Consider the following 19,579-nt stretch of genomic DNA (forward strand, 5'->3'; position numbering starts at 1 on the left):
TCGTTTGTTCGGCGCGAGCGAGACGTAAACTACATACACAAAACATATGTTAAAGTGCAGGTCAGTGAACACGAGACCGGAGAGAGAACGACAGGATGAAGCGTTAAATAATAATATCAAGCTCGCCTTCCTTTGCTCAAATGTTCTTTTAGCGTCGTTACAGTACGAGAGCAGGAAACGTCCGCGAGGATAAAGTGTCTTTTTCAGCGTCAGTGCTTTGGTAAATGTTATCTTATTATAGAATCCATAAGGGACGAGAAGCTCGCTGCACTTCGTCATGGCAACACGCTGAAAAAATAGATGATCTGCGAACGCTGATTAAGATCGAAAACACCTCACACGGATTTGTTTTATCCACCAGCTCATCTCAAAGATTCTTACTTATTAATCTCTGGACTCCCTGCTCTGATGTTACGTCTCGTGCTACCTGAAGCATTATAACTGTGTGAGCCTGATGAATCATGGCAGTGTCATCTTAGGACGTGAGGCATCCATAGAAGAACTCTGGGTGTTTGCAGGTAAGGCAGCTGACCTCGTTCTTGGGGAACATAATGCTGCTGAACCGAGGACCGACTGCACTTATCTTAAATCCTGGTATGTATTTCATCTCGTCTTTTTTTTAAAGAAAATGTGTAATTTCTGAGGCTTAAAATTATTATTTACTACTAAAGCAATAAAGAAAACCACATCAACATGGAAAAGACATTAAAACGAGACAAACTCTACAATATTAAAAAAGTAGCTAGCTATATGCTTTACTAAAAAAAGGAGGTTTTGTATCCTTTTTTAACGCATTCCTCTGTCTGTATGGAGGTAGATGTGTTTATTTATTATTCAATCAAACACAATTCAATCTTCATCTTCAATTTCTTCAATTAAAAAAATGGGTAGGACATTTTTCCTTAATTATTCAAACCCAAAAAGGTTTTTTAAAGTTACAAGGGGTCAAAGTTATTTCTTTTTTTTGGATTGAGCTCACTTTTTTTTGAATTAAAGTCACTTTTTCTGGGTTGAATATTAAAGAAACACATTCACCTCCATAAGTATGTAAGTAAGTAATTATTATTTTTAAAGCACCTTTCTAGACCAGGGTCACAAAGGACTTCAACAATCAAAAACAATACACAAGTATAAACTAGTTAAAATATATACTTTAAAAGGTCAATACACATAAGACAAACACATAAGTCCAAGAACATCAGGGAAAAGTTTGCACAAATAAGAATGTCTTAAGATGTTTCTTGAAGGAGTCAGTAGATCCGTCAAACACAGTGGGAGAGGAAGATCGTTCCAAAGCTTAGGAGTAACTTAGGAGCGTGTTCAGGAACCATCAGTAGATTCTGATCCACAGACCTCAGAGCCCGAGCTGGGGTGTAAGGCTGGATCAGATCACTGATGTAAGGAGGAGCCTGACCATGAATAGCTCTGAAAGTAAGAACCAGAATTTAAAAATTGATCCTGAAAGAAATTGACAGCCAGTGAAGAGTTTTAAGGATCGGAGAAATGTCAGTTCTTCTACTAGAGCGGGTCAGAATTCTTGCTGCAGAGTTTTGTATTAACTACAGGCAAGACCACTCGCTGGTTGGTTTTCTTCAAGTCAAAGAGATGAATGTCCATAATATGATGACCTATAGAGTAGCCAGTGTTTAGGATACGTTACGGAAAAGGTTGTTGTCGTCAACAATTGAACAGAGAATTGGAAGAAGAGTAAAATGGATGTTGAATAAATTTGATGCGAGTGGTGAAGGAGGACAAACACAGAGATAATTAAGATTATTGAGTCTTCACGAATGAAAAGACAATCCGACTCACTCTTATTCTTACAGACAAATTGGTAAATACGATGATGTTAAATATAATTCTCTTCCAGTAACTTAGACTGCTGAGAGATTAAATGTGTATTTCACTAGAACATAGTGGGTTTAAAAATTAAACATAATTTAATGCAACAGGAACTTTTATATTTGAGAAGGTCCAGTTCGCTAAAATGCAGCCTTACAACATCTTGTGTTTTTAATAGCTGCCTGGTGTCCATGAAGAGATACTGTAGGTCGTATACGAAACCTGACTTGGATGCGTTTCACTCCTCAGAGCACACAACGTCTGTTGACGTAACCTTTGGTTCATCGTGGACTTTGAACCTGGACGACTGTTGGGAAACACGGCCGAGTCACTGTTCAAACAGTTCTTGAAGTCTCTCACAAGGGTTTTGAACCAGAAGTCCCTCTCTCCTAACTCAGGTGACACATTAGCTCCACAGGAATGTGACGGAGCCCCTTCTAGAGTCCGTAACATTGTCTTTGATCCCATCGGAACGGATCACTTCACCAGTGACAAGCTTTTGTGTGAATCAACGGCTTCTATTGGTGCTTTATTCTCTCTCGTGTTTAATCAACAACAGCATGAATGATAATGTACCACATTAAACAGGGACCAGTTTAATGTTAGTGTTAAAGATGACCAGGGACTGATCTTCAGATAAAACTAGTACAAAATTAATTATATAGAGTTTTTGTTTCATTAATTTCACTAGTTTACAGGTTGTTTTTTTTGAGTAGACTTGACTGACACAAGGATCTCGACATGTCTAGAGTCACAGGATAATGTTACTTAAGAGAAATACCATTATTTTTTCAAACCAAAACACCTTTCACACAGTAATAATCAATAGAACATGGATTCAATTAAGGATTGCCTCTGTCTGTGTGGCCAAGACCAGGGATTGGTTTCCCGCTGATGGACAACATTTTACAGCTTATTAGTGTGAGTTTTGAGAGTCAAGAATCGATTGAACTGGGTCCCAGAATCGTCCAAGAGTGTACATTTCAATTCCTAGATTCAATACCAAGTACACAAAAGGAAAGAGGAAGCCGGTGAACACCAACGAAGAAGCGTCTGTCAGAAGTGTTTTCATAACCGAGCAAGTCGAGAAAAGCTCGCCTCCGCAGTCCAAAGAGCAGCAACACGTGCGACAAGATAATAATGAGAGAACATGGAAAAAACATCTCCTCTGAGTTCATGAAGTAGAAATAAATGTGTGTCGGAATCAAGAATCTTCAAGGACCGGTATGGAAAAAGGGCATCAAAATTAAAAAAAATGTAAATATTTTCTCTAAAAAGCTTAAAATAAATGCTGTAACAATAACCACATTAATTAACATGGAAAATTCATACCATCACTACCTTGTTATTATGGTAACAAGGACAAAGGTCACAGACTAAAATCACAACACTAGAACCACAGTCACGATAATATGCAGTATAAAAACCACAGAACCACATTTAGTGCATGTTTACTCTCACACAGTTTACTCTCCAAGATAAGATCAGTATTCTTTTATTACCCGCACAGGAATCTTGACACCAAAATATTATCTGCAAACAGATGTGGGAATTCAGATGTGACACGAAAAACTCCAGTAGCTGTAAAAACTATTAATTAATAATCTTTAGTGAAGGAAAAGTTTGATGTTAAGCAAATGATATTGAATTCAAAAGATTTTACTCAACCCAATTTTTTATGGGCAAGAGGTGGGGGACACCCTGGACAGGACTCCAGTCTGTCGCAGGGAACACAAAGATATACAACCATTCACACACACTCATACCTATAGACAAGTTCCCCAAGTTTCAAAAAAACTTCTGTATGTTTTTGGACTGTGGGAGGAAATTGGAGTAAACCCACGCAACACAGCTAAAACATACGAATGTCACACAGAAAAGGTCACGTTTTCTCCCTCCATCCTATGTTTATTATGTTCCAATCCTCTTCACGTCTCTAAAAACCCACCCTGGTCATGATCTTCCATAACAGGACGTGTCTCACAGCCATTAAAGGTAAGAGCTGATGACTTCAAACGTCTCAAGCCACGTCCACAAGGCCACTCCTGATGTATAATATATGAGTCACTCAGCTTTTTCGTTTTTTTTTCCGGAAGTTGGTTAATTGACATTCAAAGTGGTCAATAGAAGGAATCTGCTGAGCTGGTCAGTAAAGGAAGGAACTGGGAAAAACACTGAAACATCGCAAACACCTGCCAAGGTGCTGATTTCACCTGACTTTACGAAAGCAAAGCACAATTAATAACACAAATTCATTGAATCAAAGGTGGTTTTTCGCTCACAGAGAAAACTTTAAATCTTTACCAAGAATTTAACTTGCACTAAAAGGTCAAAGCTTTTATGATTACACCTACTAATCTTTTTTTTTTTGGGGGGATTTTTCTGTTGGGTACTTGAAAATCAAAGTCAGACGCATACTGTCTGTCACTTCTGGCTTAAAAGGCAAGTAACACTCAAGACATTTTTTAAGTTTTATGTCTTAATTGTAATTTAATTTACACGTTATTTTGTTGCCCAAAGCAAACGTCTGTTTATAAAGTTGCTACATGAATCACTTTGAAGTAAATCCACAACATACGTCAACTATTATGCGCGTCAATCTGCGAGTTATTATAAATAAATACGTAAGTAAGTAAGTAAATACACGTTTGATTTAGGATATTTGAATGCAAATTAAGGTCTTTTAATGGTTCTACGAGAACCCTGTGTTTGTAAATAAGTAAGTTAAGCCATATTTGCATGGGATTAGTTTTACCTGTGGATTTGTAAGTTACCCACATCTCTGTGTTAGTTTAAGTACATTCGCACGAGATAAGCGACGTCTGTAAAATAGTCTGTTTTACTGACAATACAGCCGTTTATGTTGTCACACCCGCTTCTACTTCAGGCATTGAAAATATGGCTGCGCCCGTTGTACCTTGCACTCCGAAACGTAAACACTCCAAAAGTAGGCACTGGACTTGAGACACTTCATTTAATATCTGTATGGGACGAGGCCCGATATGAACAAATGTTTCAATCTACGGTGCCCAACAGATCTAAAAAGGAATGCAATTACTAAAAAAGAAAGGTAGCATATCCGCGGCAAGATGGAAAATCACTCAATTACAATAATAAACACAAGGATGCAGATTCGCACTGGACTAGTATTATCACCCAACGCCTGTGTTAGGCGAAATACAGTAGGTCATTTGAGCACGGGAATGAATCTCCGACATTCTCCACAATTATTAAAAATCGCCAAAGGTCCACAGGTAATACTTATCCTGTGCGAATCGTAAGTCATTTTTAGTGTAAAGCGCATTTCTTAGAGCAGGGTCACAAAGCGCATAAACAACAAAACAATTCACAGTTAAAAATACATACAAATTTAAAAGGTCAAGACAACAGTGGCAAACATGGCAGCCCCAAGAAAATCAGGGAGAAAGATGTTTCTTGAAGGAGTCAGTAGATCCATCAAACACAGAGGGAGAGGAACCATCAGTAGATTCTGATCTATACATTTTGTTTGGCCCATGACTAACACCGCTAAAATATTTTGTCCCCTTTAGTGATTGAGTTGGACCTCCTGACCTGGGGTCTCCATCATCCCTCACTCAACTACTGTGTCTGGACCAGCATGGCAGCGAGCCGACATCCAGGAGGGCTTGACTTAAGCTAGTCGTTATTGTGTTTACTTTTAAGTTCAGGCAAAGAAGTTAAAAAAAACGAAAGCCACGCCCACAACAGCGCCCTCTCCATCCACTCCATCCCTCTTAACCCTTTCGCCCGCCGCACCATCGACTGCTTTCGCAGCTGTCGCCGGCTCGGCTACAATCACAACTCACAGGGGAGACTGAAAAAGATACAGCGAGGGAGGAGGGAGTCCTAAAAGTGAGAGGTAGAGTTGGTGGTGGGGGGGGGTGAGAAGATAGGCACCGTCGGGGAGTGGTGGTGGTTTTTAAGGATGCGGCGTGGGGGAAGGGCGGCGGAGTGAATGGGAGGAACGATGAGAGGAATAATGCTGCACAGAATGAGGGCAAGAGAGGGAAATATTGGGAGGAGTGGATGGAGGAGAAAAGAAAGGAGGATGGAAAGATGCGGAGGTGAAGAGAGATGGCTGCAGGGAGAGCTTTTGTCATTTTAGCGGCAACACAAACCACGTGCCATTGTCTCAAGAGAAGGTTGCAGCATCTTTTGGAGAGAATCTTACGGATGCAGTCGTGGATTCACAGCATCAACCTCCGTCCGTGCATGTGTGCACGCAATTATAGAGACAAGCGATACGCTGTAAATCAGCAGGTATCTGTGTTTGATGAGAGCTGGTATGCTTCGCTGTCATTGATACGGCGGTTTGGCTCTTCATGTACGACTACAGGCCTCTAATCCCGAACCCGGTCGCATCAGAGTTTCACCCTGCAGCACTTCACTTTGTCTCTGCACAAATGCAGCTGCCAGATTCGTGTGACCAGCCAGCGTCTCACTCAGAGATGGAAGCATGAAAGGAGGCGCTTTTTCCAGTGAAGATCGCGGTGTATAAAATTGCACAGCAACAACATGTTGGTATCTTAGTTTATGTGAGTGAATATGATTCCAGAATCTTCACATGATGTCGAGGAATGTTCCATCAAAGTCGTTATTTATATGACGTGGAGACATATACAGAATCCTTGATGAGCCCAGATGTGTTTTTTTCATTTGTGTTCCTGCCTTAATATTGAGCAGTGGTGGAAGTTTAGGTTAATCCACTTTACAGCATATATGCAGCAACAACTCTTTCCTATCGAGGTCATGTTGGAGGGAGGAAACATTTTTGTGCTATTTTTCTTTTTCCTTCAGAGAGATGGTCAACTTTAGAAAAGTGTAACTTTGTTTTAAGATAATAGAAGGTGACCAGATCGAACTTTAGAACCGAATTTGGTTCTTTCGTTTGCATTTCTTAGTCGAAAATACAGATATTCAGCATGTATTTAGCAATAAGCGATGCATGGTTCCGACTTTTATGGATTCCATTTCCATTGCTAGGCTTTGAGTATCAGACACTATCGATATTGATACCAGTATACCAATAATCTCTTCAAGATTTTTAGAAATATGACTTAAAGAAACAAAAGTTTGTTCTGCACAAGTATCTCTTAAAGGGCAGATCTTCTCGTTCCATCCAAACAATCTAAAGAATAAATAAAATAAACAAAATATCTAAATATTCATTATTACTAATCAATTTAGTCTATCAATGTATTAACTGATATTTAAATAATAATCTACAAATTTAATTTACTTACTAGTTAATACTTCTGGGTCTCAACACTTTGTTTATACAACGAGTCCCTTGGAGGTGGAAACTTTCGGGTTTTATGATGGGCAGTGACAAACCTTGATGTTTGACCAATAACAGCATAGTGGTTATGGTAAACATAATTTAATCTCCAGAAAAACAAAGTGTTTTCAGTGGGCAGGGTTTAAACACATGTCAATATTTCAATGAAAAGAGTTATACATAAACATATATACATTTATATGTATATATATACATTACTTTGAATTTGAGGTTTACTTGCATGAAATATGGAAGCTCAAATATTATCATTAATTTAAAAAAATATATACATATAATCAGTATAAATCAGTGTAAAATGTTTTTGACCACCTCAGAAGTATCACTATAAACCGTCTTAACCCTCAGTCATTGGTCCAGATGGTTCCGTTGGTCATGTGTCTGGCAGGCATTATCAACCTCTTCTGGGGTTTGGTAGATTTCCTCTGCGCCAACTATCAGCTTCACATTTTCAGGATTTTATTTTCCCTCTTTAATCTCTTTAGAGATTTATCGTGGAATTTGTCTGATCAATCCTAAGTGACTTTTCTGGGCTGCGAAGCTTCTTCGATTCTGAAGTATCACCAGGATGGATCGTTGTTTTCTCTTTCAAAATGACTTCCGATTTTCATTTTAGATCGATACACAATTTGCTACAACATATATTCACCTTCTTGTCGCAGCAGATATAATCTCCTCAGTTATACAACTCTACATGAGGAAAGTGTGTCACTACGTTTGGCAGCTCCACAGAGACTCACTGCAATGCAGCAAAGCAGACGGGCAGTCATGTCTGTTGTTTTGGCATCAAGTCCTCTGTTCATTGACCAGTGGAGATGATGGTGCACACAAGTGTGTGTTCGCCAGTGTGTATTTCGTCTGGTGTGAGTGCTGCATGTGGCCGTGTCTCTCTGCTCCCCGTCAGGACTGTGGAAACCAGCACCTGTTGACAGTGTGTTCACGTTCACACGCAGAAGATCGTTGCTAAAGAATATGTTGGTCTGATGGTGGATGAACCACTTAAGTCACAAACGACTAGATATGGTTAAATAAATGTTATATAATTACGGAACCATTATGGATTTTAAGGCTTTCATTTTGGTAGCAGCTCATGCTATGAGTCACCCACGCGAGCAGACATCACATCCCCGTCCTTTAACAATGTGACGAATGACGAGTTTTTCGTCACAGTCTAGAACTAATGCAACTCCTTTTAAAGGAGATCAACAACGTTCATGTTTCCTCTCATCAGCTTTGCACACATCAGTCATGGTTGGGGTTTCACTTTTGCTCAACGTCACCGTTGCTTAGACCAGATCAGCTTTATAAATATTTAAAACAAATAATAATTATTATTATTTTTATAATCAAAAATGTGTAAACAGGTGTTCAGGTGCTATAAACAAATCAGGGGAACTTCAACGTCAACATGACTTACTCTAGAAATAAATAATAATAATCATATTTATAAATAAACAAAGAATTTGGTTTTACATAAAGTTAAATGGGAATTAAATAATATTTCGAGTAGGGCTGTGTATCGATTGAAAATCTTTTATACTGGTAGTGATTTAACCTTTAATTTCCAATTCAAAGGAACACTTGCTAACGAATGACAAATCAATCTGATGTTTGCTGCCTTTGTGACATACTAGTGACACATTTTCTAATGTGTTTACTTGATTAATTTCTTTGTTCCGAATAAAGGTTCCCCTTATTCTGACACTGCATCATAAAATAAATCAATGGAAATAAAAAGAAAACATTTTTTTCCTGGACTCAAAAATCTTTGTTCAAGTTGCACTGTTTATATTTTAGACCTGGTACCAACATGGTCACAAAGAAAAGTGCATTGTGGGAGATAAAGGTCCTACGAACTTTGCTTTATTTTATATAAAGACAGTTGAGTCTGCGTGGGTATCGAAACTTGGCACCACAATCTGAAGCATGTTTCGGTCTATGCCACAAAAGAACGGAAGTTCGATACCCTGCCCTGCTCTTGAGGCAGTTTTGAGTGCAAGTGAGTGTAGAAAAGGTCAAGCATAAGAGTAAATAAAGCAGCTCACACTCACAAAACTTTGTCATAACTTAAAGCTATTTGTGTTCCTGAGGCACAACACACAATCCATCAAATGTAACCACACAAGCTTGTTTTTTCAGTCACTACCTAAAATGTATGACCCACTTTAAAAAACAACATATTTTACTGAAAATTACAACCCGTTTGTGTTTCTCTTTTAACATGAATAACGGTATCACAAAAATAACCATTTAATACTGTTAAAAAGTAATTGACAAATCCTTCAAACTATCTGCATCCGAATGGTAATCAGTAACCACCACATTTGAATCAGTAATAAAAGTTTAATATATGTTCATTTATATGAGTTATTTTGTGACAGATATACAGTATCTACACAAAAAAAGAACCTTCTCTGCAAAGGTATAGTTGTACAATTGTAATTATAGTGGTAATTCATATTTTTTTCCTGCCACATTGAGTCAAATAGAATATCATTTTGTCAGCTTTGAGTCCTAGTAGTGACCTGTGCCAGATTTAACAGTATTTTCTTCAGACTGTGATATTGTGTTCACATTAGGGGGACAAATTGACGACCTGAAAACATGTTGCCTCGGGGAATTGTCGACCAGACTTAAACAAATCCCAGCGTCGCATGCTACAAGATTCTTCTGTTAATTTCTAGAAAACAATGTACTAACCGGGTTACGATTCTTTTCATGATTGAGATAGTCGAATATTTGTCTTTTGTGTGTGTGTGTGTGTGTAGTCAATTGAATGACATACAGATCACAAAACACACATAATTGATTGAGACTGTAACATTATCTGCAGCTCTTCTCCATCCCCCTTCCCTTCCCTCCACCCCCAGCCGTCGCTCCCGCTCCCATCCGAGCCTCCAGGGGTTTTCTCCCCTGCATTCCTGCCTCGCTCCTGCCTCCCTTCAACCCATCGCTATGCTCCTATTCACGACCTGCAGTCGCCTTCCCCTTGCCTCCATCTCCCTCGTCGCCCCCCTTCTTCGGCCCTTGAAACGCAGTGACTCCTGCCATTGTGAGAGCTGCTCTGGTTCTGTCTTGGGCTGCTGTGTGAGAATAGGGTCATTGTTCCTCTGATGTGATGTGTAGATGTGTGCGTGTGCGAGTGGGTTTTGCTGCCCCAGCGCCGGCATGTCATGCCGAACAACCTTCACACACAGGCCTGCTCTCACTGCACATACAGCAGGATCACAGGGCAAACGCTCAGACAAGATAAGCAGCCCAGTCGCCTTTGTTTCACTTCGGTTTGACTCAATAATAAAGCTTTAGAAAGAGGAGGATTTAATGTCTTGCAATATCAAATTACTACTTAGAGATTTTGCTGTTAATACATTTTTAATTGATTCTTATTTTCATTATATTATTATTTATAAATGTAATCATTTTACTTTGTTATTGGATCCTTTATTTTGAAAACCTTTAACCAGAAGTGGTACTTTTTTTGGATATGGGTGCAAAATATTTATTTCGTTGCGGGGCTCCTACTCAATCTCCTTCCTCATACTCATGCTATCGCTGACCCCATCTTGAGTGGAGCCCCTCATACACATAAAGGTCAAGGGGTCCACTTCTCAATCCCACTTCTGACCGGTGTCTCGTTCAATTGGCTCACTGGACAACAAAGAACCGACTGGTTGGTCAGCGAGCCGGCGCTCATAGCTAGCATTGAAAGTCCAGCAGAGGCGAGTCGGTCACATGATCAGGTCATCCTTCCACCAACGGCATCCGTGAGCACTGAACACTTTAACATGTTTCAAGTAGAAGGATTAAAGTCATTCCTGAGGGTACATTTCAAACACACCGACTTATAATATATTTTTAGCAATCCCACTTCTGACACCATTTGTCATGTTTATTAAATAAAATATTTGTTGGAATCATCACATACATTTATAAATCATTTATAATCTTTTCTTCGCACTAGGCCAGTGATTCATAATAGGGTTACATGTCGATAAAGGTCACTTGAGTCAGCTTGGTTACCCTCTCACGGGGGCGACAGAGATCTTCTTGGGCTCACAATGACCGCCCTTGAATCTGCTCTGTGTTTGGACAGCTCATGATTTTTTCGTTATTGGTCTTATTCATCCACAAAGGCCGAAAATGATTCCCTTATTATTAATTTATTTAATTAGAACTCTGAAGCTAAAATATTCAGCAAGTTACAACCTTTAAAAAGTTGCAAGTCTTTTCAATTTTTGCCATTTTTTAAGTCTTTAGCAGCTTTCGCAAACATTTTTTTTTGATCTGTGGCGATTGGCTGAAAAGGAACGCTAGCAACCTTTGAAGTCCATGCAAGCATGTTAACAGGAACATAAGATATTCTAAAGTCAATTACATAAACTTTACATATTCTATTTTAAATATTTTTAGTTGTCGTTTATGTGATGCATTTATTTACCTTTACATACCTTGGGTTAAATGAGGTTCAATGTATTTGACAAATATTGTCACTGCAAGTTGACACTTTTCTGTTTAGTTAAGTTAAGGTAAATTTTAAGTTAACAAACTTGAATCTAATGTTTGTGAAATGACCCGTTTGTGGTTTGTGCCAAAAAAAAAAAAAAACGTCCACTGGTCTTGTCGATTCATCAGTTTTCTTTGAGAGACCAGCAGCTCGCTGGTTCACACAGTCATCCGGGCTCCGTGCACACACACACACACACACACACACATCTCTCCTGCTAATCTTTTAAGTAGCTTCTTATGAGCACAAGTGTGTTGTGGACGCCGCGGTCCTCGAGTCGGACGCCCGGCCCAAAACAATATCGACGTGGAAAGTGAGAAACTAATGTGTAATTTCTTCTCTTCGCAGTTTCACTGGTTGAGCAAACAGCATACTTGACAAGCCTGCTCTGAGTCAGCGGACTGCCTCCCGTCAGGTGATTGTTGACTGTGTCAACATGGCTACCATTTAAAAAATGCAGCAGTCAAAACAGCAGGTAATATCATCTACACTCTGACAATGTTTAAAAGCAGGCAGCAAGTATCTGAGCTGATGCTCATTGTTTTGAGACACTTAATGCCGGGACACGAAGTCTGACTTCATGTCGTTTAAATTTGAATGAACACAGGGCGGCTGGTGTGTCTCGCTGTAGTTTAGCAAATATCTCCAGTTACCCACAGCTGACTGACGACCGGGTCTTCAGAAGAAGTTTCGGTGACACACCAGTCGGATAATTGTAACAAACCGTGACTCAGCCTGATTCAATTTACACAATGGTTATAGTACGTTTCCCAAAACTACTTTCTTGCCAATCATCAGGCTTGTAATCCAACCAAAAGAAAAAAATTCTCAAAAACTTCGACAACCCCAATTAGCAAAGATCTTACGATGTCTTACTGAAACTCTGTTGTACTGTGAGTTCAAACGCCCACAGGCCTGCAAAGTTTCAGAAAATGAAAGTGAGATTTGAGAGTCATGTCGAACTCGAGAATTCATGTGTAAACTTTGAGAATGTATTATGACTAAGATGGCTTAAACATGACTTTTTAAATGATTCATTTCTCCATAAGTCTGCATTTAAATGATACAAAAGAGATCATTCATCATCAACAGTCGTTGATATAAACAGGGCATCTTTGACAACAACATATATCAGAGTCACAGCCCAAATATTATGTTTTAATTATCAATTTCTCAACAATTATTCATTCAAATGTTCAATTTTATTATTACTCATCTTAAAATTGCCTCATTTTTTTTTTGTTTGATGTTTAGAGAATTTACCACTTATAGATAAAGAAACAGTTCTCCATAAGGATACATCAATATTTGATAAATGATGAAGTAAAAATATTTTCAAAAGTTTCTGGATCACTTTCGAAGGACCTCTTAAAAGACAGAAAAGTGGTCTCTAGTGGTGTCTAAATTGATGCCTTTCAAGGGTCCGTCAAACAATAGTGTCTCTAAGGAAGCCAACAGCGCATCTTTACAGTGTGAGAAAATATAAATAATATTTTATTTTCATTTTATGGTTTATATGTTTGTAAGTGTGTGTAAAAAAATGTAAAGAATTTTTTGTTGTCTCTTTTTTTTTTTTAATTTAATTTATATTTTTATTTTATTTTATTTTATTTACAATCTGATATACGGCTTTGTCCATTTTTGTGTTGCATTTAAACTTCAGACTGCTAGATGGCACTCATTACGTCCTTTCCAGAGCAAGGAACACCGAAATCCTGCGAGATCCAGGCAGTGACTGAGGTCGAGAGGATACAGTAGACTTTTAAAGCTGATATTTGGTTACAAACTCTTCATGTGGTCTGTTAATTCTGCAACATTAGAGTCAAGTACTTGAACAGAACTTCAAATATAACCTTGTTCTACAGTATCACAATATATTGCAATATATGGTATGTTTGCCCCTGTATCGTGATACGTATCGCCAGATTCTTGCCAATACACACACCTAGTGGTCATTTCTGTTAACGCAAAGTAGAGGAACAGCCAATGACTGGTGTGGACTAGTGGCTTGTGTGCTGGACTGGGATCAGTTGCATAGGTAGAGCAGGACCAGAAGGACAATCCACAAACATGCAACTTATTGCATTATCCCCGTTTTAATTTGCAGCAAAACACTCGGGTGTGAAAAAGATAAAAACACTCTAACACGTGCACAACGACGTTTAAAACTGCTGGTGTGATGTGTGAGATAAAAATAGATGAAAATGTTTTGTGTGCCAAAAATACAATCTCAGTGATAAAAGAGTGAATCTTCAGAGACTTTGAGGTGTTTTATTAATACTTTAAATTCTAATAAAACAGTTTGGATTGTTTTTTTCTTTCTATCTCATTAATTGACATCTTTTTATTTCATGTCATTTAGAATACAAATGAAATAGTTATTTTTATTTCAGTCCCTTATTAAGTTGATGTTGTTAATATTTTTGTCTTAAATAATGAAGATGTTATTAATTATGTGTTTTGCTAAACTGTTCAACTTTAACCACATTTAAACTAAATAAATAATGTGATGCAAGTTCTTGTTAAGATTTTATTTTATATTTTTTGGGGTGTTTATTTGCTGTTATATTCCGTATTACAAATCATGCAACGCATGACAGCTGCAGGCTAATAAACTCTGATGAAACTAATATCAATATGTAATATCTATATTTACTGTGTATAATAGTATTCAAACTTGTCGATGATATCAATGGATAATGAAATGAGGGACAGCCGGAGGGAAAAGATATTTTGCAGCACAAAACAACACTAAACTTGAGTGTGTTCATTAAAACAGATCTAAATATGTCGTCACCTCCTGAGTGTGTGTTAAGTATTTCATAACAATCATTTATAATGATTACAAAACTACTTTTAAATAGATTGCATCACATTTCTGCTTCAGATTTAGTCTCTCAGATAATCATCACGTTTTGTTTTCATCATTCTCGACTCATACGTAGCTAAAAATTGTTTAGATGACTGCTTTATTATTTTCGTTTTCACTTATTTTTAATGAACTTATGAATGAGAAGGAGCTGAAAACTTCCGCCGTTGACATCGCACATAACCACGACCATCTTGTTGTTAGAGCTGAAAAATACATCTTTTAGGCGCTATATAAATAGAGATTATTATTATTATTATTATTATCATAATGTAAACTTATATGAACTTGCCAATTTCTAACTTATCAATGAAGATTTTATTTTATTTTTATTATTTTAGTTATTATTATTCAATGAGAACAGTCACGAAACCTCCGCCAGTCAATTTGCGACGCTAAGAATGTAAACACCAGCGTTTCATTTTGACTCATCAAGATGTCTAGTTACGAGATCGGATCAGTCGTGTATCTCTTCAGATAACAAGGCTGGTATTATCCAGCGCAAATGGAGGACAGAGAAGAGGCTCCGGGGCCCGAGCTGCTCTGTGACCGCATGGATGCCAAGTGGTCGGTGGTTTAAAGCCGACACCCGAGAGCCTGAGTGCCTGGACAATGAGCTGAGGTGAAACCCTAAACTCAGTTATACTTCATGTTAACCCCCGCGTACACCTTCTCTTGTTCAATGCTGTACCTCTCGTCTGCTGCATACATCTCTGTGCACTTCGCTCCTCGCAGCCATGACTGAACTTCCCTCCCTTGATAACCCCCTCCGAGCTTAGCCAGTGCAAACATCCCTCAGTGTGAATCATGCTCTCTTCACACAGCACCCACACATATTCAGAAAAATCACCATCACTCCCAGGGAATGGATATATCCAGAGCCTCCATGCGTCTTTATTGTTGCCAGATTCACACAATCGTTCAATCACACGCTGACATTTTTCGCAGCAGCTGTATGACTCAGTGACACAGAAGCGGTGCCATGTCACCATGGAAAGGCAGCGTTATTGTGTCGTTACCAGGGCCACACTGTTCAATGCACATCTAACACCCTGCGTCATCACTGCAAGAGCGGCTCCGCAAGACACCCTATTATAGGAACATCAAAAAGACAACATCTTGACAATTGTCAGGCGGATCAGTGTGCTTTAACACAGCCCGTTGTATTTTAAAAAAGGGCCGAGTCAGCAATACACACCCATATTTATACACTCCACCCCCCCTTCACTCATGTCAACGGAGATAAACACACTCCATGACCTGCCAGTACACACGGTCAAATACACTTAGTAGCATGTTTTGTATGATTTCTTTCGAGGCAACTGTGTCTTTAAACAGCATGTAGCACAAAGGACCAAAAATAGCTCAGTGAGTTGCAGAGCAGAATTGCTCTTCTTGCGGAGGGTGGGAAACAGGACGAGTACGAGGAGGTACGGAGGGATGACAGGAGGAGATCAAGACATGATCATTGAGAATAAAGAGGTCTAGTGTTTGCACTGGGATGCACGACGATCGATAACTGTACAAACATGTCAATGACTGAAATGCGCATGAAATCAATAAGAAAATGAAACACTGCTACAGATCTACACGTGCAAGTTAAGGAAAATATTTAACACAACTGATAAACACACTGCTTCATCAAAAGATGGTGTAAAAATGAATCATTATTAAAGGTGTGTTAGATAATATAATTTTGTGTGGTATTCCTGCTACAATGAAATCATGCGTTTTATCCCATAGAGTTGTAGTACTTTGGTTTGATAAGATGTTTGTGTATTGCCATACTTTTGGATGTTTTTAATAAAATAACAATTGATCCTATTCTTAAAAAATGTGACCAGGAAATAAAGGTCTTAAAGACATAATATTTGTGCTGACGCATTATAAGGACTTAAAATGTATTGACAATCATCTTTGTTGTATTTTCTAAGCTCTCAGGAACACAGTAGTTTTTCCGTAGTAGACTTAAACGCTAATACCTCTTGCAAAACAGGGGCTAAGAATATTGCAGTTATTTAGCTTTTTTAAGTAGACATGTTTTTAAGTAACACATTGACTTTCCCTTGTAGGTTTACATGGGTACAAGAGTTGCATCTAAGTTGATGTTGTCAATGCTAGACAACAACTGGTTCCAACTAGATAATACATTTTGACTTCAGTAGGCTATCCTATTAAACAGGCTGCATTTAAGCATCTTGGAATTAGTTCCTTAGGATAATTCACATAGTCTTAATCATTATGACATTTTCAGTACTTACTATTGCTGGACTTGAGGTCTCTGTGGATGATGGGTACAAACGCCTGGTTGTGCAGGTAGTCCATTCCTGTCGCAACCTGGACTGCCCAGTTCACCAAAACCCTTGGGTGGACCTTTTTCCCAGCCAAAGCCCGATTTAAAGCGCCTCCTCTTGCGTATTCCATCACCAAGCAAAGGTTGGGCTCCCCTAGACAAACTCCACGTAGTGCAATAATATTGGGGTGTCTGAGCATCCAGAAGAGCCGGGCCTCCTGCCGCACACTCTCTGCTGTAACACTGATATCTTCATCTGGGTCTTGCCTTGCCGCCTTCACGGCTACTTCCTCATTCCGCCAGGCTCCCTTGTAGACTTTCCCGAATCCTCCAGCTCCTATGACCTCTTCAAGAATCAGTTCTGAGAAGTCTATCTCCAAAGGACATTCACTACCGGGTACGAGTCCTCCTACTGTAAGCTGCTGGTAGTTAGCGGTATCCCCTTTCGTCACATAGTTGCTTGGGAAAATACCAACCTTGTCCTGGATCTTACCAGTCCACCAACCCTCATCACCAGAGACTTTGGAGTCTTTGGAGAGGACCTCAAGAAGGTCCCCTCGATGCAGTGTTAGCTCCTCATCTGCTGTGGCTTCATAATCGAACACTGCAGTCCAGTAAGGATTGGTGGTACCACAGCAATGGTCTGGGTGGGAGTCTGGAGAACCGAAGGAGTTCCAGCTGCTACCATTCTCTACCTGCAGCACAGGAGCAGGATACATTGACGGTGGAGGGGTGATGTTTGAGGGCATGGATGAGGAAGTAAAGGGACCAGGAGGGATAAGGCTAGGCGGAGGTGGGGAGCAGCAACCCCCACAGTTGGTACAGGACATGGGGGTTACTGTGGTACCAGCTCTGCCGAACGGATTCATGGCAACCCTGTAGTTGTTGGAAACCGGAGGCCTGCCTTTTGTAAAGTCAAGCAAAAAACCCACCCACGGCCCATCGACTAGGACCAGGTGTCCTCGACCACCAATGTGTGGTGAGGAAATAAGAGGCTCAAGGAGCAAGGGTTCTCTTCTCCATCACAACATCTCATCGATTGGTCACCAGCCGTTGCCGTGCTCGTCTTTATCCAGTGTTTGGTAACATGTATTCCCAAAGGCAAGTTCATTCAGGGACAACGATCACTAGGTTAAATAATGTCAATGACTTGGTGACCAAGATTGATTGTTATTTCAATTGTCTTTCCAATCCTGCCACAGTAGCTGAGGCTCTGATTATGAGGGTTTTCTCCAAAACAGCAGGAGTGTAACAATTATTTGGACAAATCCTCTTGTCCACGAATTTGCAGCTTAATTAAATTGGGTCATTGTCTAAATGTCTGTCGAGCGCCAATTAGAAGCGAAACGCTCCATCAACGTGCAAAACTACAATTCACCCAAAACCCAAGACTCGCGACGCTTAAATCAGCCCATCGGTTTGAGGTTGTCATAACATCACCGTTGCCTGGATTAATTTTGGATGAGGTTCTCTTCAGAGCGCCAATAGGAAAGTCAGTCTGTGGTTGAGCTGCCTGAAAGCCTCTGAGCAGGGGTCCTCATTATCTCTCAACCAGCCCACTATGGATGCACCTCCCCCGCCAGCCATCTCCATCAACTCTGCACAGATGAAAGTGGTGTTTCGGATCTATCCCTGGATTTGAAGCCCTACATCCCCGCCACGTCCGTCCCTGATAAATCCTGTATGTATGGGCATTCCAGAACTCAACGTCGACGAATAGTCTTGATCAGAACCAGCTCTTCCATTTTAAGAGGGAATTGTGATAACAAGACTTCCATCCACAGCTGTAATGTTCAACATCCAGTCTGAGCAGTGAGAGTGCAGAGGCCTGAGTCTTTATCAAGGCTAAATTGTGACAAGTTACCTCCTTAAAAAAGCAGAATTGTGATGTTCAAATGTCGGAGAATATAATCCCATTAGATTTCATTGGAAATGACTACAGGGTAAATATGTGAAGGTATCCCATTGATTCTTCCCTTTGAAGCCAGTTAAATCAAAAAAAGGAACAGCTCAAAAATACCAACGCAGGAGGCCTACAGGTGTCCACGACCGGTTCTCCGTCCCGACACTGTTGACAGTAACCTGCGAACGACAGGCAGCAACATCCGTCGCATGGGCGTGTGGATCCCAAACACCGGGCACTATTTTTTCTTATCAGAGAAGCAGCTATCGGTCCACGTCCGATTAATCCATCCAAACATCCGGTGAAAGGTCCTGATGAAACCGGCTCTTCCTTTTCATTGACGTGACATGTCGCGCGGCGAGCTGTCAGTCGGCGGCTGACTTTGCATCCGAACACACCGGGGTGCCGTTCACGGACGTGGGAGCGAGCGTCCCGAGAGTCGCCGATCTCCAAACTGCATGGATGGACTTCCGCTGTAACGCGCTGTCTATCGCGTGCTGTACAGATCGACTCGCTGCTAATCTCTGCCTCGGGAGGTCTGTCGTAGCGATACAGGGGGTAGGCGGGTCATACTGCATTCTGGGTAATGTAGTAGCTCGGTCCATGTCTTTGACCTATATCAGCGAAACCAAATCATAATAGGAATTTTAAATGTTAAAGTAATAATATTACCGATGATTAAACTCCTTGCAAAACATGTATGATACTAATCGTCCATGTTTCTGAATAACAGCACATTAGGGTCACGTTTTACGTATTTCTGCTTGTTGTCATGCAGTATCCAAGACAGAATAGAAGCTGTGGGTCATGGCTTTCACAGTAGAGAAAGCCTCGCTCATATTCCCCCAGGC

At 39.9% G+C, this 19,579-nt stretch overlaps 1 protein-coding gene across 1 annotated transcript in view; it reads right to left on the minus strand.

Moving 5' to 3' along the window:
• map3k10 (mitogen-activated protein kinase kinase kinase 10) overlaps window positions 1–19,077 on the minus strand; it is a 33,655-nt gene extending 14,578 nt beyond the window's left edge. Inside the window, exon 1 of the mRNA XM_087795298.1 lies at window positions 16,794–19,077. Within this exon, the coding sequence (XP_087651424.1) occupies window positions 16,794–17,694 (901 nt within the window). The 5' untranslated portion in view covers window positions 17,695–19,077. The remainder of the gene's footprint in view (window positions 1–16,793) is intronic.
• Window positions 19,078–19,579: the final 502 nt, after the last annotated feature.

This window comes from Callionymus lyra, chromosome 7 (genome assembly GCF_982586985.1).
Source record: "Callionymus lyra chromosome 7, fCalLyr1.hap1.1, whole genome shotgun sequence".
Classification (NCBI taxonomy): domain Eukaryota; kingdom Metazoa; phylum Chordata; class Actinopteri; order Syngnathiformes; family Callionymidae; genus Callionymus; species Callionymus lyra.